This window comes from Solanum verrucosum, unplaced genomic scaffold (assembly GCF_900185275.1).
Source record: "Solanum verrucosum unplaced genomic scaffold, falcon-dt-bn FXZP01000049.1, whole genome shotgun sequence".
Taxonomy (NCBI): Eukaryota; Viridiplantae; Streptophyta; class Magnoliopsida; order Solanales; family Solanaceae; genus Solanum; species Solanum verrucosum.
Genome location: NW_026020221.1, coordinates 4,297,044 through 4,317,654, shown reverse-complemented (window position 1 = coordinate 4,317,654; position 20,611 = coordinate 4,297,044). Strand labels below are relative to the sequence as shown.

Below are 20,611 nucleotides of genomic sequence, written 5' to 3'. Positions count from 1 at the left end.
AAAAATACATAGTTAAGTATGTTGAAATAAAATGTGACAAGTAAAAATAAATAAATAAAATATAACACAAGACTCAAAACGCGAAGTTTATTAAAAGAATTAAAGTGATATTATCTCACATTAATATAGATATTATTTCTCCCAACTATGCATTAGACTTAGTTGATCAAGTTGAGGACCCATATAAAAGCCATCTATTTGTACTTTCCAATAACAATAACGAGTTTTAGTATTAGAACAATGACGAATCAAGTGTTTATTAAAAACATCGAACACATTTTGTTTATTACCCCACCAAAAATGACTAAAGTAAAGAGTGCTCCTTAAAGCATTCATGCCAAACTCAAAATGAAAATCATCGCCCGCTTTAAGAATATGATATCCAAAATCTTTATTTCCAGATGCACAATGAAACCATAGAGGTATATTATTATTCGGGAGAGCATTAATAATATGAAGTTCGAACCAATCTGGCATTGCTACTGCTGGACGCATGTTGACGATATATAAGATGATGAGTAAAATGCAAAAGCTTTTAATCAAACTCATTGTAGATTTCTTTGTGACAATATTCTTTCACTTTAGCTAGTTTATATAGGGATGAATAATTACATGGTTTTTTTACCTTTATTAAAATTTGATAAGATTGTCTTTTTTTAAAAAAAAATAATCTAGACAAGTGTGAAATTAATTCTATCTTTGTTCATTTTGTGTAATGCAAAGAACACAAAAAAAAATACGTTACAAAGAGAAGAAGAGTTCCGTTTCAAAATAAAAGAAGAGTTTTTTTTGTAGGATGTGATGTAATTGCCTTTAATGCCATTTACATTCACAATGCATTTCTCAAAATTAACTCTTATCTTTACTATTCATCTTGAAATAACCTTATATAAGCCGTGCCTTTTGTGAACATTATGCAACACCACCAAAAGAAAAGAAAATATTTTCCTCCTTTCTTCTTCTTAAAATATTCTTGGGTAATTGATTTTGGGTAACCTCCAAATTTTCATCCACAAGTACATGTGTTTGAGAGTAACTGTGGAACCTTGGGGAGAGACCGGCTACAACGACTTGCACTGGAGTTGAACTAAAATCACTTTCAAGGCAGGGCTTGCCATGACATAGTATTTATAATAAGTTGTTTTTACTTTGTAATTCTAGTCCAATATCAATATTGTAGTGTATTTTCCGACCATTTGAAAGTGATTTTCCTTACATACAATATTGATAAATGACTATTTCATTGAACAAATTTTTTCCTTATATGTCAAAGCTTGAGCCTTTGGATGAAAATAAATTTTAAATGTTGGTCACAAAAACTTCTGCTTTTCTTTGAGCAATTAGAAGTTGATTATATGTTTTGTTTAACAAACTTCCTACGGATGGTTCTAACACTACTACTAATTCTAGGTGTCGTGACTATTGATGATATTGCTAAACAAAAGTTTGAAAAGAATAATAGAACTGTAAGAGGACATTTGTTAAACCATATGACTAACCCTTTGTTTGATTCATTTGTTTCTTATAAATCTGCTAAGAAATACGGGATAGTTTGAAAAATAAATATGATGTTGATAAAGCAAGAAAGAAAAAATATATTGTCGATCAATGGATTAAATTTCAGATGATTGACAATAAGCAAATCATGGAATAAGTTCATGAATATGAGAACTTAACTGTTTATGTTCTCAACAAAGACATGAAGATGTGTGAGATTTTAAGTCTAATGTTTTACTTAAAAAATTTCCACCATCTTGGAGTGAAATGGTACCTTAGCGATGATGAAGAGAGATGGTACATGTGGTACCATGGGAGGGGTAGTTAGGGGCGGACCCACATTGTAACATCCGACCATTTGAAATAACTTTGAAAAAGCTTGAAATTGGAAATAGCCATTTTTGGAAAAATGTGAAAAATTTCAAATCTGAAAAAAATTGGCTAAGTATGGAAAATAATGAGTTTTTGGCCAACTTTGAACAGTTATTAATCCTAGCTCAGGATGATCTAGGTGTTGTTCCAGTTATGTTTGCAAAGTCCGTGGAATGATCTTTCCAACGCCATAAAGTTTGCTCGTTTCCGAGTTCGTATGAGCGAGTTATGCCCTTTGAAAGTTGGCAGGAAATCTGTCCGAAAATTTGTAAGGGTATTTTGGTCTTTTCCCTAGCCTTTTCTTTTGGATATATATTAGTGTGTTAGACTGATTTTTATCAGTTTTCCTCATTTTAAAGAGTGAAAGTAAGGGTTTGAGAGTGAAGAAGAAGAGAAGAGGAGAGAAAGGAGAAGAAGAAGCAAGTTTTCGTCGAAGATCGGCGTGGATATCGTCGGGGGTGATCCCTTTTAGGTATGTGAGTTCTTTGTGTGGGTTGATCCTTTCCCCCCACACACCAAGCTCATTTCTATGATTTGAGAAAAGATTGGATTTGTTGTTGAAGTTGTTGGTTGGAATTGTTGAAGTAGTAGTTGTGTTGTGTTGTAGTTCTTGTTGGTTTGGTGTGTGTTTCCGGTGGTGTTTATGAGTTGAATTGTTGTTATATTGAGAGGTTTATGGTTTTAAGTGTTTGGGGATGGAAGCTTTGAGGTGTAGAAGGGTTAGAGTTGGAGAAAACTAAGGAGAAAAGTCAAGTTTTCGGGGAAAAAGGGTGGGGAGTCGCGCCTGTCAGCGCGCCCCAAGAGGGACTCTGAACTTTCCCCCTTGGGGCGGCGCGCCACTCAGAGTGCCAGCAGGCCATCTCTGAAGTTTTTGGCTTGGCGCTCCGCGCCTCTCAGAGCACCAAGAGCGCCAAGTTTTCCCATTTTTTCCCCACTCTCTCATGCATGTTCCTAGGTATTGTACCTATGTTTTATAGTTGTTTTTGACACTCCAAGGCATGTCTAAACATCAAGAACTCATCCATAACATGTGATCAAACACCTTGAATTCATAATTTCGATTCAAGGAAAGTTAGTTTCCAAGTCAAGCGAAGTTAAGGGGTGAGTCTATAAGTTCAAGAAGGGAGTCAAGCAAGTTTTAAAGTTAAGTCATGAGTCTTTATTGAATGTTTAACTTCATTATTGAGGCTCAAGAGTTCTAAGTCAAGTAAAGAGTTAAGTCAAGTTTCAAGTTAAGTCAAGAAAGAGTTTCAAGTTGAGTAAAGAGTTTAAAGTCGAGTCCATTTCTTGAAAGTTATTAGGGAATTATGTATTTCCCAAAGAGGTTTTTTTTTAAAATGTTTTTACATTTGAGTAAGAAAGGAACATCGATTTCCAAGATAGCCTTTGGGCTAAGTATTTGAGTAATTATCTCAAATGAAGGAAGATGTGTTTAAAACACTTATGAGCTAAGTATTTTTGGGAGTAGTCTTGAACACCGAATTGGAGACACGAGTTCCTATAAACTCAACTCTCCATAAGAGCCATGTAGCCAACATGGGAGTTAACGGGTCATACTTTTTAGATGATCACGAAAGTTAAGCTAGTGGATCCACTTGGTAAAGTTAGCTTCATATATCGATGGCAAGGTATAGGATGGTCCTCGGGCAACGTGAGGTAAAACGTTGTATCATTAGCTTCCTATATCGATGGCAAGGTATAGGATGGTCCTCGGGCAACGTGAGGTAAAACGTTGTATCATTAGCTTCTTATATCGATGGAAAGGTATAAGATGGTCCTCGGGCAACGTGAGGTAAAACGTTGTATCATTAGCTTCCTATATTGATGGCAAGGTATAGGATGGTCATCGGGCAACGTGATGTAAAACGTTGTATCACCACTAAGGCTCCTAGTGGTGATTGTCAGTGAAAGAGTCTCCCACTAAAGTTATATTACTTTTATATAAGTAAAGTTGAGTTGTTATTGTTTTATCTTTAGCAAAGCTAAGTTGTTTACACTGTTTCACAACTTTATATATTGCATGTGTCTTATTGCTTTATATATTGAGTTCAGTTATTCATAAATTGAACAGAGTCAAGGTAAGAGTTCCTTTGTACTCTTTTCAAGCTTGAGTTGTGGTTTAGCTTTCCAGCTCGCATACTCGTACATTCAATGTACTGATGCCAGTTGGCCTACATCTTATTATGATGCAGACACAGGTACCCAGGGCCAGCATCTGGTTCGCCGTTGATCCAGTTGAGTACTTCAGAGTCAGTGGTGAGCCTCTTTGCATTCCGGAGGACTCAGTTATTTTCTTCTCTCAAGTTTTGTTTTATGAGGATGTCGTGGGGCCTGTCCCAGCATCCCTCTCAGTATTTTAGAGGCTTCATAGACAGTCAGTCAGTCAGTTTGGAGTCTCTCATCTATGTATATATGTAAATATTCTATTTTGAGACTCGAGTTGCCTTGTGGCCAGATGTTATTTCAGTCAGGTTGTTTTAAAAACCTTGCATTGCATTGAGTTATTCCGCTGAGTTAAGAAGGTCAGGCCAAGGGTTCGCTTGGGGGCCAACAATGGTCTTCGAGTGCCAGTCACGTCCAGGGTGTAGGCTCGGGGCGTGACACACATAGAGTTCACCGCGTGCTCGAGCACCCATCAATCTCGTCTCGAAATATATATCTCTATATAAAAATTAAGAGGTATTTGTATAAAATTAACATAGAGCACCCAATGAACAAATGATCTAACTGGTCTATTGGCTCTTGGATGGGTGCTCAAGGCTCTTTTAGCGTTGTTAAGCCCGACTGGGGTAGTAGTAGCGGTAAAAAGTCAATTGGTTTAGTTGTTTCTAGTAATGGGTTTCATTGGGAAATGGGTGAAATTGTTTTAAGGATTGATTAAGGTTAACTAATTTTCTTGTTAAACCACCATTGGTGGGGATTAGGCTTTAGGGTTTAGCCTTTAGCCAAATTTATGTATTGATAATAACAGACATATATAGTCAGCTTGTTGAAATAAAACATGACAAATAAAAATAAACAAAGAAAATATAACATAAGAATCAAAATGTGAAGTTTATTAATAAGAGGACCAAAGTAATATTAACCCACATTAATATAGACATTATTTCTCCCAACTATGCATTAAACTTAGTTGATCAAGTTGAGGACCCATATAAAAGCCATCTATTTGTACTTTCCAATAACAATAACGAGTTTTAGTGTCAGAACAATGATCAGCCAAGTGCTTATTAAAAATATCAAACACATTTTGCTTATCACCCCACCAAAAATGACTAAAGTAAAGAGTGCTCCTCAAAGCATTCATGCCAAACTCAAAATGAAAATCATCGCCTGCGTCAAGAATCTGATATCCAAAATCTTTGTTTCCAGATGCACAATGAAACCATAGAGGTATATTGTTATTCGGGAGAGCATTAATAATATGAACTTCGAACCAATCTGGCATTGCTATTGTTGGACATACATAGACGATATATAAAGTGATGAATAAAATGCAAAAGCTTTTGATGAAACTCATTGTAGATTTCTTTTATCACATATTTTTTCACTTTAGCTAGTTTATATAGGGATGAATAACAACTACATGGTTTTTGCCTTATCAAAATTTGGATAAGATCCTCCTCTTCTTATTCTTAATGATATACTTAACATATTAAGAAAATTAATAATTGAGAAATTCTAAAATTTATCATAGTATAGTCAAAGTCAAAGTTTTATTTGACCAGAGAATACCTCATGCATAAGGTTCTATTTGATTAATTGTATTATTGGATACAGACAAAGTAAAAAAAAAAAGAGTTTTTTCAATCATCTATTTTGTTCTTCATTATCAAGTATTTTGATTAAATTTTGACACTTTGTTTTTAAGATGTTATACAAAAATATTATTGTTTACCACAATTTTCATACTAAAATAAATAAATATCAGAGTTCTATAAGATTTATAAACTTCATTATAGGGTAAATCTTCAACACCCTTCTTTATCGTTCTCCGTTGATTTTTATTTGTCATGTTTCAGTTTTCAAGAGTTAAATTATAAACTTTGATCAATATTTTAAAATGTATTTTTTTTTCAGAATATTAATTTAATAAGGATGGTAACTTATAGTATTTCTCATATAATTTTTTAACATCTAATTTAGCTCCAAATATTAGTCAAGAGTTAATTAATATTTCTCACTTTTTTCGTCCAAAAAAATAATGTTTATGCTTTTATGAAAAATTGTTACATGAATTCAAAAAAAACCATGATTTTTGAAGAAGTAAAAACGAGTTGATAATGAAAGGATACACTACAACAAATTCGATTATCAGGGACAAATAATTTCGTCATTTATAAATCATATTTTGTCACTAAAATTCTTGTGAGACGAAAAATAATTCGTCACTCAGTCGTCACTAAATGTGTGTCTCTAAAAGTATACAAAGACGATTTAGTGCTTCGTCGCTAAAAGTATTATATTAACTATAAAAAGAAAAATCGTCCCCAAATGCTTAAAGATTTGTGACAAATTCATTTGTCGTAAAAAGTATATTTTTGTAGATAATAGTATGTTTTGTAACTAAAAAGGTTATTACTACCGACAAAATTATATCGTCGCTAATGACTATATTTTATATACCAAAAATTATTTTGTTATTAAATGTATTAATTAGGGACAATTTTATTATTATAAAAAAGATTAATTTTCCTATTATCCTCCCCCACCCCCCACCTCCCATCTCAAATTTATTTTAAACTCCTCCCTAGGAGCTCCCACATCATGCTTTCTTTGGGATTCAAACTCACAACCTTAAGGTTGGAAATGAGGAGTGCTTACCATCATATCAACTCTCTCTTATCTCTCATTTTTAATTTATTTTCTATTTCTTTCAAATTTAACTTTTGTAGATATAATGTATTATATGATTATTTATACACATACACAAGTGCATGAAATTTACCATCCACAATTCATTCAAATGTAGATTATATTTTAATTAAACTGTATATTTTTTAACATATCTTTAAATATATTCAGTACGATTCTGTTATTTTATTCAGTTATTTTTATAAATTTTAAAAATTATAAAGTACAATTATAAATTTAAATAAAATTAAACTTTCGATTTTATTTAAAAAAATTGAATAATCGGTTCAATTCGGTCAGTAAATCAATTGTTTTGTAAAAAAAAAACATTGATACCCATAACTATATATAGTATTTCATCATAATATATTTGAAATCCTAGGTTGTTCGTTTCTTTCATTTGTGCTTTCATTTTTTTAGTTTATTTTGATTTTTACACGATGGAAAAGTTAATAGAAATTCATGAAATATTTCGCACCTTTGCAAAGTCTAAGTTTGTAAGTCGATGGTATCTCTGTATAGTTGATCTACGTGCATTTGTGGAATTACTATTAAATAACTATATATTTTTAGACAGAAGCAAATAGATCGACTTAGTCTATGCAGTTTACCAATCACAAATCAATAGACACGCACAAAAATTAGCACCAAGACTTGAGAATTATTTTTTCTATCGTCTTTATCGATGAAAGTGTATCAAATAAAAAAAATAAAAGTGTTAAACCAACAAATATTAATGATCTAGTGGCAGAATCGTACCCCACTCACGATACTTATAACGTGGATTGTATTTTTGAAATGATGCATAATTGTGTAATTTAAGAAAATTCATGAATTGAACCTTTTCATTTTTACAAAATGGACCGAATTCGTTGATTTTAATATTTTTCCTCGCCAATTAACAAAAGGACTCTGTCTATTTCTTACGAAACACTTATATTATTCTTTTTGTAAGTTGTCACTTGTAATTATGAACAATTGTAGCAAAAAAAATTGTATTTATCTATGAATTTTTTTCGTAGCAAATAGTTGAATTATTCACTACAAATTTTAAGTCGTCGCTATTTAACACCTTACATATTTTGTGACAATTTTTTTATTGTCACTAAATCACAGATTGTTTAGAGACAATAAAATCTTTGTCACCAATTATTTATACTATTAGTGACGAAAATAAATATCATAATTAAAGATAAATTCTTATAGCTAAAACTTATAATATTTAACTACGAATTCGAATTTGTCGATATTGTAACAACATATTTTTTTAGATGAAATTTTTTTGGGTAAAAAAATCAATAAATTTTAAGACAAAATAATTTGTCATGAATTAGATAAATTATTAGTGACGAAATAATGTGTCACCGATAACTTTAAATTCGTGACTAACACTACTTAACAAATGGCGCCAATTAATTTTTTGGTGGGAAACTTTAGTAGATGAAACTTTGCTACGATTTTTTTGTTTCGTCACTAAAAGTATGTGTCTCATATATTTAAGCACGAAAAGTAAATTTTGTCACTAAAAGCGAACAATTAGTGACGAATTTGATGTCATAGCTAATAATTTTGTAGCTATATATCATATTTATTGTAGTGATATAATAGGCATTTAAACTTTTTAATTAGAATAAAGGAGGAAGTTTAATTATTGTTCAAAGTCGAGGGAAAAGTTTGATTTTTAAAATAAAGTTGGGATGAAAATGATTTTCACCCATTTGAAATATAATAATACTATTTAACAACTTAGATACGGAGCAACAAAATAGAAATCCTTGATGAGAAAGCTCTTGACTTGGACAAGAAAGACCCATCATTTGTAAACTTAGGTAGGGGTGGAGCTAGAAGCCCGGGTACGGGTTCGGTCAAACTCAGTAATTTTTATTTGAATTGTGTATTTGTATTAGGAAGGTATTAAATATGTACAAATATTAAGTTTAGAACTTAGTTATTAACCCTTGAAATTATCCTTATAAAATTTAGAACCCTTAAGATTAAAATTCTGACTTCACCTCTGAACTTTGGGGTCGTTTGATTGGGAACAAGTTATTCCATCTTGTATATGAAAACTGGGATAACTTATCCCATCACTAAGATATAAATGGTGGGATAAATAATCCAAAGATCACCTAATACCTCCAACCAAACACAGGATAATATACATGGATTTTATTTTGAGATTATTATACCTTATACCTCACACCAAACACCGGCTGACTCGTTAGTCTATAAACACTTGTTGCAGCAATTGTACAAAACAAGGCTGTATTTGATATCTGTTACTGGAAATTGGAATCAAATTTTATCCATAAAATGCTAGATAGTTCATAAAACCTATCTTTTGATCCTCCTCTGTCTGAAACAACTTAAACAAATTCTTCATTTACTAGAGAGAAATATGAATAGTTTATCTAAAATTGTACACTCATGAAAGCATAAGTTAGAGGATCCTCCCGCGAGACTTGGGTTTGAATCTAGCTACAGTGCTATTTCACTCTTTTTATTTTCAGTTTATCTTAGAGCTCATATTTGAGCTAAGATAATTAATATTGATGCATCCAAAATGTTCAAATTTTGAATTCGCCTCTGATCACACATACAAATGATATCTTCACATACATTCAACTTCTACTTTGAAAATGCATATACAGTTGACAACATATACATTCAACTTTTATTTTGAAAACAATACATAAAGATACAATTGGACACACATACATATACATACCATTACAATCAAATGTTATATCCACACAATTTTCAATTAGGATAAAATATTGTATGTGTGTGGATACAATGTTTATTGCTGCATTTTGAAATGAAAATGATGCTATGTATTAAATAGGCATAATACATAAATATGTCATTTAATTTGGTTTTAGTTCACATTTATGCTCTCTAAGTTTGGGTGTACACAAGTAGACACTTAAACTTATCTAAAGTTGAACAAATAGACACACACTTCCTACGTGGCATCCTACATGGAAATTTGAGTCCTATATGACAATTGATGATTAAAATTGTTGAGTACATACTCCTTATATAAGGAGAGAATTGTAGAGTTTAGTTAACTTAGAGTCCTGCTACAATACATATTACTACTTTAATAATAATAATGCAATTATAAATAATCTAATCCTAGTTGTACTATAATCCTAATTGTACTATAATCCTAATCGTAATCTAATCATAGTCGTAATATAATCCTAATTAATATAAGTAGTCTAATCCTAGTGCGACTCTAATTCTACAACAGTGATGTAAACTCGTTAGTCAGCTTCATTGGACCTGTTCCTTTGACATGTTTCAATCGCCAGCTTCCTTCTTCATCAACACTTGTTGTAGACACGTCAGTCAGCTTCGTTGGATCTGTTCCTTTGACATGTTCCAATCGTCAGCTTCATTATTCTTCAACAATAACTACTCTTTTATTTTTAATTAGAGGTCTCGAGTTTGAGCCTCTGAATGATATATAAGGTGATAACTGATAAGTAAAATGCAAAAGCTTTCCATCACATTCATTATAAAAAGATTTTGTGACAATTAACTAGTTTATATTGGGATGAATAATCAAAATGATTTTTGCCTTCATTAAAATCTAGGTAAGATAATAAATAACTTAATTAATTATAATTAATTGTTCTTTGCCTTAATGAATGAAATATTTAAAGAGGAAAAGGCCTTTGGTGTACTGTATTTACCATTTTGTCCACCGTGAGCTTGATGCTATGAATACTAAATTAATGTTTGAATTAATTGATGATATTATTAATGCTACACGTTTTGTAGAAATAAATAGAAATTTGATAAAAAGGAAATATCCACCTATGCAAAGATGTTTTATGCAAATATCTAAGAGATTATATTAAGAAAATTGTTAAAATAATTTTTTATATTAAGATTTACATCTATCACTATTTTAAAATATTTTTAATTTAATATAGTAGATCTCAAATCAAATTGAAAATATAAATATGAAAATTATCATCTTATCTATTGATAGGACAACATCTAGCTTTGTGAGGGCTGCTTAGACCATGCTTGCTTTTAATTGCATCTTTTTCACTACTCTTTAGACTCATACAAAAAATTATTAGAGTTTATTTTATTAGAGGTGTCAAAATTAATTCATAGAATTATTTATTTTGACTATTTCTTTTTTGGTAAATTTAATTTGGCCTACTTAAATTTAGCTCAATTCCCACTCATTTGACACCTTCAGCCTTTGATATAAAATAATTTTTTTTCTCTGAAAAATAAGTATTGTGTTTAGTATTTAGCAAATTAATAAAAAATAATTTTAAATATTTATATATAATTTAGCAAACAAAGATATAGTTGAAGTGAATGAGAGGCGAAGGAAATGAGGAGATCAGAGGTGCAAAGGATCGAGGGTGGGAGTGGAGAAGAAAATCAACATGAAATACAATAGATTTGTTTTATAATAACCATTTGTTAATAAAATATTTTACTATAGCAGTCTGATTTTTTTCTAGACACGATCTTTTATGGTACATTTCACTTATGTATAATAATATTCTTACCTAAAATAGCAACGACATTCATTATTCTACCTATTGACCAACCAACCAAACACGATTTATCGCATTAAGTTGTTAAGCAAAGTATATTTATTTATAGGAAGAGTGCAATCCGGATAAAGTCCTTGTGGTTTGAGCGTAGGTCCGGACGAGAGGGTTCATATGCACCTACTTCGTAGAAAAATTACACGATATGTATAGATATATTTGATTGGTCTTCTGAAAAATACATATATAAATAAACAATTGACTCCACTAAACAAATGTCAGCCCTTGGTCCAACAATAAAGTGTGTTTATTTTTATAGAAGGGTTATTTGAATTAAATTATATATGTTTTATCATTTATTTAATAAAATAAAATATTAATTGAATAATAATTATATATTAATTAAATTTTAATTAATAAAATTTAGTTTATTAACCTTTTTGTGAATTTTCTTCTTCATATGTTGAACCTAATTGGTAAAATTTTTAGATTTGTCACTAGGTTAGAGTCCTGACTTTTGAGTTTATATAAAAAAAATCCTTAATAAAGAGTGTTTTCTTCGATGTGCCCTATGTAGTGTGATTTATTGTATACATCCAACGTAGACAACTTTTAAATATTCCTCCAAGCATAAAATCATCTCTTTATTTTGGGGAAAGATAAATACACTCGTAAGTTGTAACTATTAAAAAATAATTCATATATCATTATGGTATGATAGTGAAATATATTTAAAAAAATTTTCTTTCATGACAATATTATACTTAAATCGCGACAAATTAAGAGATCAATATTGACTTAGATCCTAAGAGATGTGATAAAATAACGTTAGGAGCGACAAACAATCGTGATCGAAGCTTGACTTTAACATAGACTAACAATATGCTTAGGTAAAACAAAACACACACCAATTTTTTTAATTAGTTTTGAATAAATTAAAATAACTTTAACACCACTTTTATAAGCTCTTTGATATTTACCTTATTACACAACAAAATGATCTACAAATACCAAAAATAAATTCTAGCATACTAATCACACTCTATATAAAATTAAAGCACCACCCAATAAGTAACAAATGCACAAAAGGTATTTTCGAAAAATAAAAATTCATTTTTGTTGAAACACGTAAATATATACGCAATAGATAACACAAAAAATCAAACTTAGAAGTTTTCTATGAAGTGAAAATAACCTTCATTTAATTCAATAAATATTTATATAAAAATCCTTAAAAACACCCCTCGTGGATGAACTCTATTTCCAACCATTTTGAACGAAAGTAAAAGATAAAAATAACATTTTTACAATTTCTTTCCTCATTATTCTCCTCAACAAATTCTTGTTTCTCTTTCTCCAAACTAGAAAATTTTCATTTCAAATTAGTAAATTAAAAAGCAAAGAAAGCAAAAGCAAACTTTTTTTTTTTGTGTGCGCAAAAAACTCATTTTATAACTCAAAAGTTTTTCTCTTTTTAATAATTAATTAATTAAATAATAAAAGTTAAAACCCTAAAACCCTAGTAGTTGTTTCTTCGAGAGCCTTCTTTGTTTCTTCTCTAAATAAGCCCAACTTCGTCATATCTCCTCTCTTCAGTTTTTCTCTCTTTTTCTCAGCTGCAAAAAATTTCTTGTACAATTATGTATCGTTTTGCAGCAAAACTTGCTTCTAAATCCAGGTATTTTCTTGATTTTTCAATTTTTTTTCAAACCCCATCTGTATACTATGCATAAAAATGCGTTCTTTGTGTAATTGTGTATCATTTGAACTAGATTTTAAGTAAATCTTGATTTTAACAAATACCCATTTTCTTGTTTGTACAGGGTTGCAAGAAGCAGCACCCAACAGGTAGTTTTTTGCTTGTAGATCAGAAAAGTTGCCATTTTTAATGAAGAATGTGTTTTTTTTGGGATTGGATTGGTATTTTGAGATGATTTTGTATGCAGGTTTGTAGTAGGTTGAATTGGAGCAGAAACTATGCTGCTAAGGATATTAAATTTGGAGTTGAGGCTAGGGGACTGATGCTTCAAGGAGTTGAGCAACTTGCTGATGCAGTTAAAGTCACTATGGGTCCAAAGGTTACTTTTTTAATGCCCCATTGATGAGTAATTGGAGTTATAATAGTAGTAGTACTCATGTTAAACATTGATTTCAAGTTCTTGTTGTTAGTGATTTGGATATTATGTTTTTGACGTGTGTATGTTAGTACATTTTACTGCTCTGATTTGTATTGTGATGGATGTTCTAGAAAAATCTACTAAACGATCTGTCTGAAAGTGCAAGAGGATTTGGGGAGGGGGGAGGGGGGTGAGTTGACTTCTTATTTTCGGTGTCTCAGAGATGATTCGACTGATACAGAAGGAGATACGTAAAATTAAAGAACTTGAAAAGTAAAGACATAGTAGAACGACACCAGATGTTTGATGTTTTATACTGGTTGGATCCTATGTGAATCTTAGTCCAGTCTCCTTGAGTTGGAAGGGTGTTCTATGTATGTCGTAGTTTCTACGCGTATACTCTTATCTTTTCACTCTTGATTGATACAATGTCTCACCAATGATATTTTCCTCTCCTCTCTTTTGAATACACAACTATTTCTTACAAGTGTATATCTTCTTAACGTCTCCTTTAATAGTTTCTCGATCTAGCCGTTGAGGTCTTTGACTGATATGACAACCCAAGAGAATTGATCCTTGGGAAGATACTTAGATGATCTTTTTCCCCAGAACAAGTTCATATCTTTCATATTCCTCTGTTGGTAAGTCTTCAAAAAGGCTTGAATAGCTTCTAGGTTTCAGCGAGAGATATGTGTTTTGGTACTTTGTTTCGTAGATGTTTGATTGCACCTTGATTACTGCTTTGAGATCTTGGGCATTGATTGGTGCAGAATCTTCCTATTTAATTCTACTTACTCGATATGCCTTCCTTCCTTCTTTATGAGATGCTGATTGATTCCTTTCCATACAGTTGTATTTGCATATAGCTATTTTCCTTGATTTCCTTTAAAAGAGCTTATATGATAAGCTGTGCAATCCTCTGCATACATAGAAAACATTTACATTTTGTCATCATTAAAACCAAACCCTTACACCGTCTATATCTAAGTTGCTCGGGTTCTTCACTTTTGGTGAGGCACTTATGTCGACACGACGTGGGTGTGGGATCTGTACTCGATATGATCAAATAGTTTTGGGTACTTTGACCAAAATTGGCAAAGAAATTCCCGACATATTCAATGATTTCTGAAATCAAAACAAAAGCTAAGGTGAAATTCAAGAAAATAGAATACCTTGTAGATAGAAATTTCTGTGTTGCTCCTTTTCCTTTATCTCCTTTTAGGATTCTTCTCTTGATTAGTATTTTCTCCTCAAGTTCTCCACCTAATATCTCATAATTTAGGTTTTATAACTCTACTTTTAGATATTTGAATTATTTTTAGGCGAATCTCCACACCTGTATTCATACCTGTATCTGTATCCTCGCATCTTAAAATTTACATCATGAATGATCTGACCGCTAGATCTGCATCCGTATCGTACACCCGCACCCGAGTCCGAGACAATTAGGTCTATTTTAAGCATTTTAATATCTAGAAGCGATCTAATTTTCATGCTTGTTAGAGTGCAATTGAAAGTGACTTAGAGTGACTTGCCTCCTTTAAAAGAAGCTTAGTGGGATTGTCTCAACTAAAAATATTATCAGTTCTGCTGGTTGTTGTTGGTTACGACTCTTCTTCCCCGAGTAATTTATAATCAAGATGTTGGAAAGCTTAGCATCTGATTGTTCCCTTTCAATTAAAAGTGAAATATGTTACTAGTTCTCTCTCCTTGTTTGTACCATTTGAGGTTGGAGGATGATTGGACAAGCAAGATTTCTATATGCTGATGTAATATACTCACAGGGGACAAAATATAAAGTGGAGCACCACCAATATATTCTCGATTTTGCTGAGAATGAATTCACTAGGTGACGACTAATGTTGTATGTTTATTTATGAAGGGTCGTAATGTGGTGATTGAACAAAGTTGGGGTGCACCCAAGGTGACAAAAGATGGTGTCACTGTTGCAAAAAGCATCGAATTCAAGGACAAAATAAAAAATGTTGGTGCCAGCCTTGTAAAGCAAGTTGCCAATGCCACTAATGATGCTGCTGGTGATGGTAAGATTTCATATATAGTGCTCCTTCTCTCATTTGTGCCTGGTTTGATTGTTAATTTGATTGTTAGTTCTTTAAATCTATCACATCTCTGCTTGAGTTTAACACTAGCTCTGTATTTCAGGTACCACTTGTGCAACTGTCCTCACCCGAGCAATATTTGCTGAAGGGTGCAAGTCTGTAGCTGCTGGTATGAATGCAATGGATCTTAGACGAGGTATCACGATGGCTGTCGATGCTGTGGTAACAAACCTGAAAAGCAGAGCACGGATGATAAGCACATCCGAGGAGATTGCCCAGGTATCTTTGCTAGCTTCGAACTTTTATGAATCACAGTCCGAAGGGGATCTTTTCTGGTACTGAAACGTCAATATTTTTGAGCAGCAGGCTCCTCTGGCCTCCCCCCCCCCCTCCCCACTCCCACCCCACCCCCACCCCACGCGACCCCACCCTACACACACGCAAAAATGGCAGGGGGAGGAATTCATTTTAAGAAAGTGATACCAATGTTCTGATGCAGTGTATTAGATGTCAGTTCTGTCATATTTTTTTTTTGGTAAAGTTGTCAGTGCTGTCTTATTTCCACTAGGATTCTGATATTGCAAGAATAATTGAGGGGGTAAAAGAAGAATCTAACTTGCTCTTCGGTGCAAGGAATAATTTTGAAACACTAATGCACTGGATAACAGAACGAGTTATCAATCTTCTGCTCTAAAGTGTTCCTGCTGCACCGTTTCCAATAAGATTATGATATTATGACCCTTTGATAGGTTGGTACAATCTCTGCAAATGGAGAAAGAGAAATAGGTGAGATAATTGCTAGGGCTATGGAGCAAGTAGGAAAGGAAGGTGTCATCACTATTCAAGTAAGTGATTTCTTGATACTGTTAATGTTACGTGCATGGTCTTGTTTGCCATAATTGTTTGAACTTTTTCTTAAGTTTCTGGTCTGGTAAAATCTTAATCTCTTTAATGCCTTGTCGGATGTACTCTCAAAGAGGAGAAGATGTACCCCAAAACTTATTGTCATTTGATCCATTTGAGTTGGTAATAGCAAAAAAAAATAATACAAATTACGCAAGAATCTGACATTTGGAACTCTGGCAGTCTTTTTATTACTCAGATAATAATATTGGATAATCCTTTTACTTTGTGATAACTGAGTTGGAATCATATGAAATCTTGTTGTAAAGATGTCACACTAACTCATTTCCTTCATGAAAATAGATGGGACACTGATTCATTTCTAATATCATGCAGGATGGAAAGACACTGTTTAATGATTTGCAAGTTGTTGAGGGGATGAAGTTGGACAGGGGCTACATATCCCCATACTTTATCACAAATGAGAAGAATCAGAAATGTGTACGTCTTTAGTTTGTCAAATATTAACTCAGCTGCATGACTGATGTGGCAGTCTTATATATTTACAGCCAGCCTCTTTTTCATTTGAACTCACAACTATTTTCATACCTGACAGGAGCTGGATGACCCACTTATTCTTATTCACGAGAAAAAGATCTCAAGCATAAATGCTATTGTGAAAGTGTTAGAATTGGCTTTGAAGGTAGTCTTCTTCTGAGATTCTTGGAGTTTCAACTATGACCTCTGGAGTTGTTTCTTACTCTTACTTCATATATTCAGAGACAAAGGCCCCTCCTAATTGTGTCCGAAGATGTGGAGAGTGAAGCACTCGCTACGCTTATTCTTAACAAGCTTCGTGCTGGAATCAAGGTAATTTACTGCTTTGAGTAGAAACATGTTCTCTTTGTTGATGGTCTGTATAACACTTTGTTCAGCTAATTATACCGGAAAATAATACAGGTTTGCGCCATAAAAGCTCCAGGATTTGGTGAAAACAGGAAGGCTAATTTGCAAGATCTTGCTGCTTTAACTGGAGGCCAGGTAAGGAACTGTTCTGGTATGCTCCTGTATAAGATATTTGTTATTTCTTCATGCATCACCCACATTTCTTGCCCGTGCATGATAGGTCATAACGGAAGAACTTGGAATGAACATTGAAAATGTGGAGTTGGACATGCTGGGAAAATGCAAAAAGGTATTTTTTTTTAACAAGTGCATCCCTGCTCTCTGGTATTATTTAATGGTGCAAGTAAAGTACTATTGCAATTCTTGTTTAGTTTTTCTATTTTGTGCTGCTGAACTTTTCTGCTTTTCTTTGGTCTCATGGCATTTAATTTTTTTTCTAGGTGACTATCTCCAAGGATGACACCGTTGTTCTTGATGGTGCGGGTGAGAAGAAGGCCATAGAGGAGAGATGTGAACAGGTATATTTTGTGTACATCTGCACTTATATCATCAATATATACACCATATTATCCAAAATTGTGGGGTTGACCATATGCTGTGCTCTTTGTATTGACAGATTAGATCAGCAATTGAACTGAGCACGTCTGATTATGACAAGGAGAAATTGCAAGAAAGACTAGCTAGGCTTTCGGGGGGTGTTGCAGTATTGAAGGTATGCAATTTAACTGCAGTTTGTATTTTCTGAGAAGCTAAGTATGCAGAGAAAAGGATCCCTTGCATCTTATAAATAATTTGCAACTTTTAGTCTATGCTCGCAAATAATCAAAAAAGAATTGTAGAAGGTATATTAATTTGAATTAGTATGGGTTTGCCAGGTAGGAGGAGCTAGTGAAGTTGAGGTTAGTGAGAAGAAAGACAGAGTTACAGATGCTTTGAATGCCACAAAAGCTGCTGTAGAGGAAGGAATTCTTCCAGGTTATTACATGTTCATGTCTCTTCATGCCTGGTCCGTCTCACCTAAGAACCTATAGTGGGAGACTAATCCGGTTCTTGTCATGCAGGTGGTGGGGTTGCACTTCTTTATGCATCAAAAGAATTGGACTCATTGCCAACAGCCAACTTTGATCAGAAGATTGGTGTTCAAATTATTCAGAACGCTCTGAAGGTCTTAACATTTTAACAAATTTTGCTATCACATTTGCAGATTAGATTCCTTAAGAGTATCACTTCTCAGGAATAAGTAGTTGTCAAATCATAATTAGTAATGTTTTGGAATGAATTTCTAATTGCAGACACCAGTATATACAATTGCCTCTAATGCTGGGGTGGAAGGATCAGTAGTGGTTGGCAAATTGTTGGAGCAGGATAACCCGGATCTTGGATATGATGCTGCAAAAGGTTTGAATGCTCATCTCTTGTTCCTTTCGAGTTTCCACCTGATAAATGATTCTATTTCCTAAAAACTAAAAATTAATCTCGTTCTATGTCATCTATGCAACAGGTGAATATGTTGATATGGTTAAAGCAGGAATCATTGATCCATTGAAAGTAATTAGGACGGCCCTGGTTGATGCTGCTAGGTGAGCATACTCTTTTATCCTTTCGTCTTCCAATTTACTTACTCTCTTGGCAAGTTATTATCTGCAGAAACTTATTAGTGTGAAAGCTTTTCTACATTGTCTTTGTATAGAAGTTAAACTTGTGCTTTTACTGTTTTTGTTGTATGCAGTGTGTCATCTTTATTAACTACAACTGAAGCTGTTATCGTTGAGCTTCCCAAGGATGAGAAGGCAGCTCCAGCTATGCCTGGTGGTGGTATGGACTACTAATGCACTAGCAAAGAACAGTGATTCAAGTTGCCTGACATACAATTTAGCACCACAGAATAAGAAACTTAAGGTTGTTGCTCATGGTACCTCAATTGTAACACTAGCAAGAGATGAATGTGAATTCATGTTTTTGTAGGTTGAGAACTTGTAATATTTGCAAGATAATGCGGCATCCTCATTTTTAATCCACTTTCTTGTTCTCGGTGACATTCTGAATTCCAAGAATTTTTGAAGTTAGTATAAATGAATCGCAGAGAGACTGCTAATATCATATACAGGATACCCGGTACCAATTGGATATATAATTGGAGTAAAATGGCCAAATTTCTGTTGTGATATTCATAGGTATAATCTGATGTATCCTGGATATACATGTTGCCATGAAATTGTTTGTACTTGTGAGATCAAATATTTGGTGAATGTGCAATTTTTTGTGGGAGGATTGCGGACAATTTTAAGGGGCTGCAAATGACTTTAACCTTAAACATAATTCCCCTTTCCATTATGATGAACAGAAACAAAAGGAAGTTGATGTGTTAAAAATCAAGAAAACCAAAGCTCTCACTTTAACCAAAAAAAACATCTTCATACAATAAAGTTAGAAAAATCTCAATGTTTAGGCAATCATCATCTTCCCTTATTGCAGTTCTATTTGCTGCCATCAACCTTGCAGTCTTGGTCTCATGGGCAGTAACTCAACAGCCAGGCCAACCACGGGTCTGTTAGGCAACAGTGACTAAGTCCCCTTCGCGAGACCTCTTGTTTTCAGACCTCCAGAACAATCACTGCTATTGACGATTTCTTGACCTCTTCACTTGAGCTGGGCACCCAAAATGTTGGCAAAGCTCAACGAGAATACGTTGCAAGCTCTGTAAGACTGGAATGCTCAGATGAGATGGCATTCACAGCCATGATGGAAAAAGGGGAATATGGTGACAGCCTTAACTTCTTTGGAGTGTACAGGATAGGAAGCACCGTGTTGCGGCTTTCAGTCACTGGCAAAACATTGTGGATTGTTGTGTGGAAAAACCAATCTTTTTCTGTCTTCACATTGCTTCTGCCTGTAACACAGGCTTCACATCTTTGCTTTTGTGCTCTTCCCCGTTGAAGTCGTCGTGTTTGCTCTCACCAAGCAGCAAAGCTAAAAGTCTTAAAACAGTTTTTTACATAGAACACCAAACCTATTTGTGTTCCCCAAACCAAAAAATGGCACATAGATGTCCAGTAGCTCCTCATCAATAGTTACAATCCTAAATAGCTCACAAGTTTTAGAAAGTGCTCCTCATGCCCGCATTCTACGGGCCAAGTTGTTACGTGGTGAATCTCACTGCATAAGGGTGAATCTCAGAAAATTTTGGAGGTCACAATTTTGGCCGCCAAAATTGAGACAAAGAGAGCTACCCAGCCCTACTGCAATCTCCTTATACTCCATAATTATCCCTCGACGAATGCCTCTTTTCTCTTATATCAAGTCTACAGCAAACAAGTAGTAGAAGTAGGATACCAAGCTACAAACTATTATAAGGTATGATTAAGTGGTTAAGCCACGATGGTAATCCACATTCTAAAACCAGTTTTCTACAGGAATGACAAAATGAAAATCA

At 33.4% G+C, this 20,611-nt stretch overlaps 3 protein-coding genes across 3 annotated transcripts in view; 1 reads left to right on the top strand and 2 right to left on the bottom strand.

Moving 5' to 3' along the window:
* LOC125830853 (dihydroxy-acid dehydratase, chloroplastic) overlaps nucleotides 1–20,611 on the bottom strand; it is a 275,530-nt gene that overhangs the window by 181,691 nt on the left and 73,228 nt on the right. The window lies entirely within an intron of this gene.
* LOC125830891 (stress-response A/B barrel domain-containing protein HS1) overlaps nucleotides 1–20,611 on the bottom strand; it is a 241,399-nt gene that overhangs the window by 179,430 nt on the left and 41,358 nt on the right. The gene's annotated exons all lie outside the window — the stretch shown is intronic.
* On the top strand, nucleotides 12,778–19,251 carry LOC125830854 (chaperonin CPN60-2, mitochondrial). Its single transcript, XM_049510034.1, has 18 exons — nucleotides 12,778–12,930; nucleotides 13,076–13,100; nucleotides 13,199–13,330; nucleotides 15,252–15,411; nucleotides 15,533–15,708; nucleotides 16,179–16,274; nucleotides 16,669–16,773; nucleotides 16,889–16,975; nucleotides 17,053–17,142; nucleotides 17,233–17,313; nucleotides 17,399–17,467; nucleotides 17,619–17,696; nucleotides 17,795–17,890; nucleotides 18,054–18,153; nucleotides 18,240–18,343; nucleotides 18,471–18,576; nucleotides 18,680–18,758; nucleotides 18,908–19,251. The coding sequence occupies exons 1-18, from the start codon at nucleotides 12,893–12,895 to the stop codon at nucleotides 19,005–19,007; spliced, it is 1,722 nt and encodes a 573-aa protein (XP_049365991.1). The 5' UTR covers nucleotides 12,778–12,892; the 3' UTR covers nucleotides 19,008–19,251.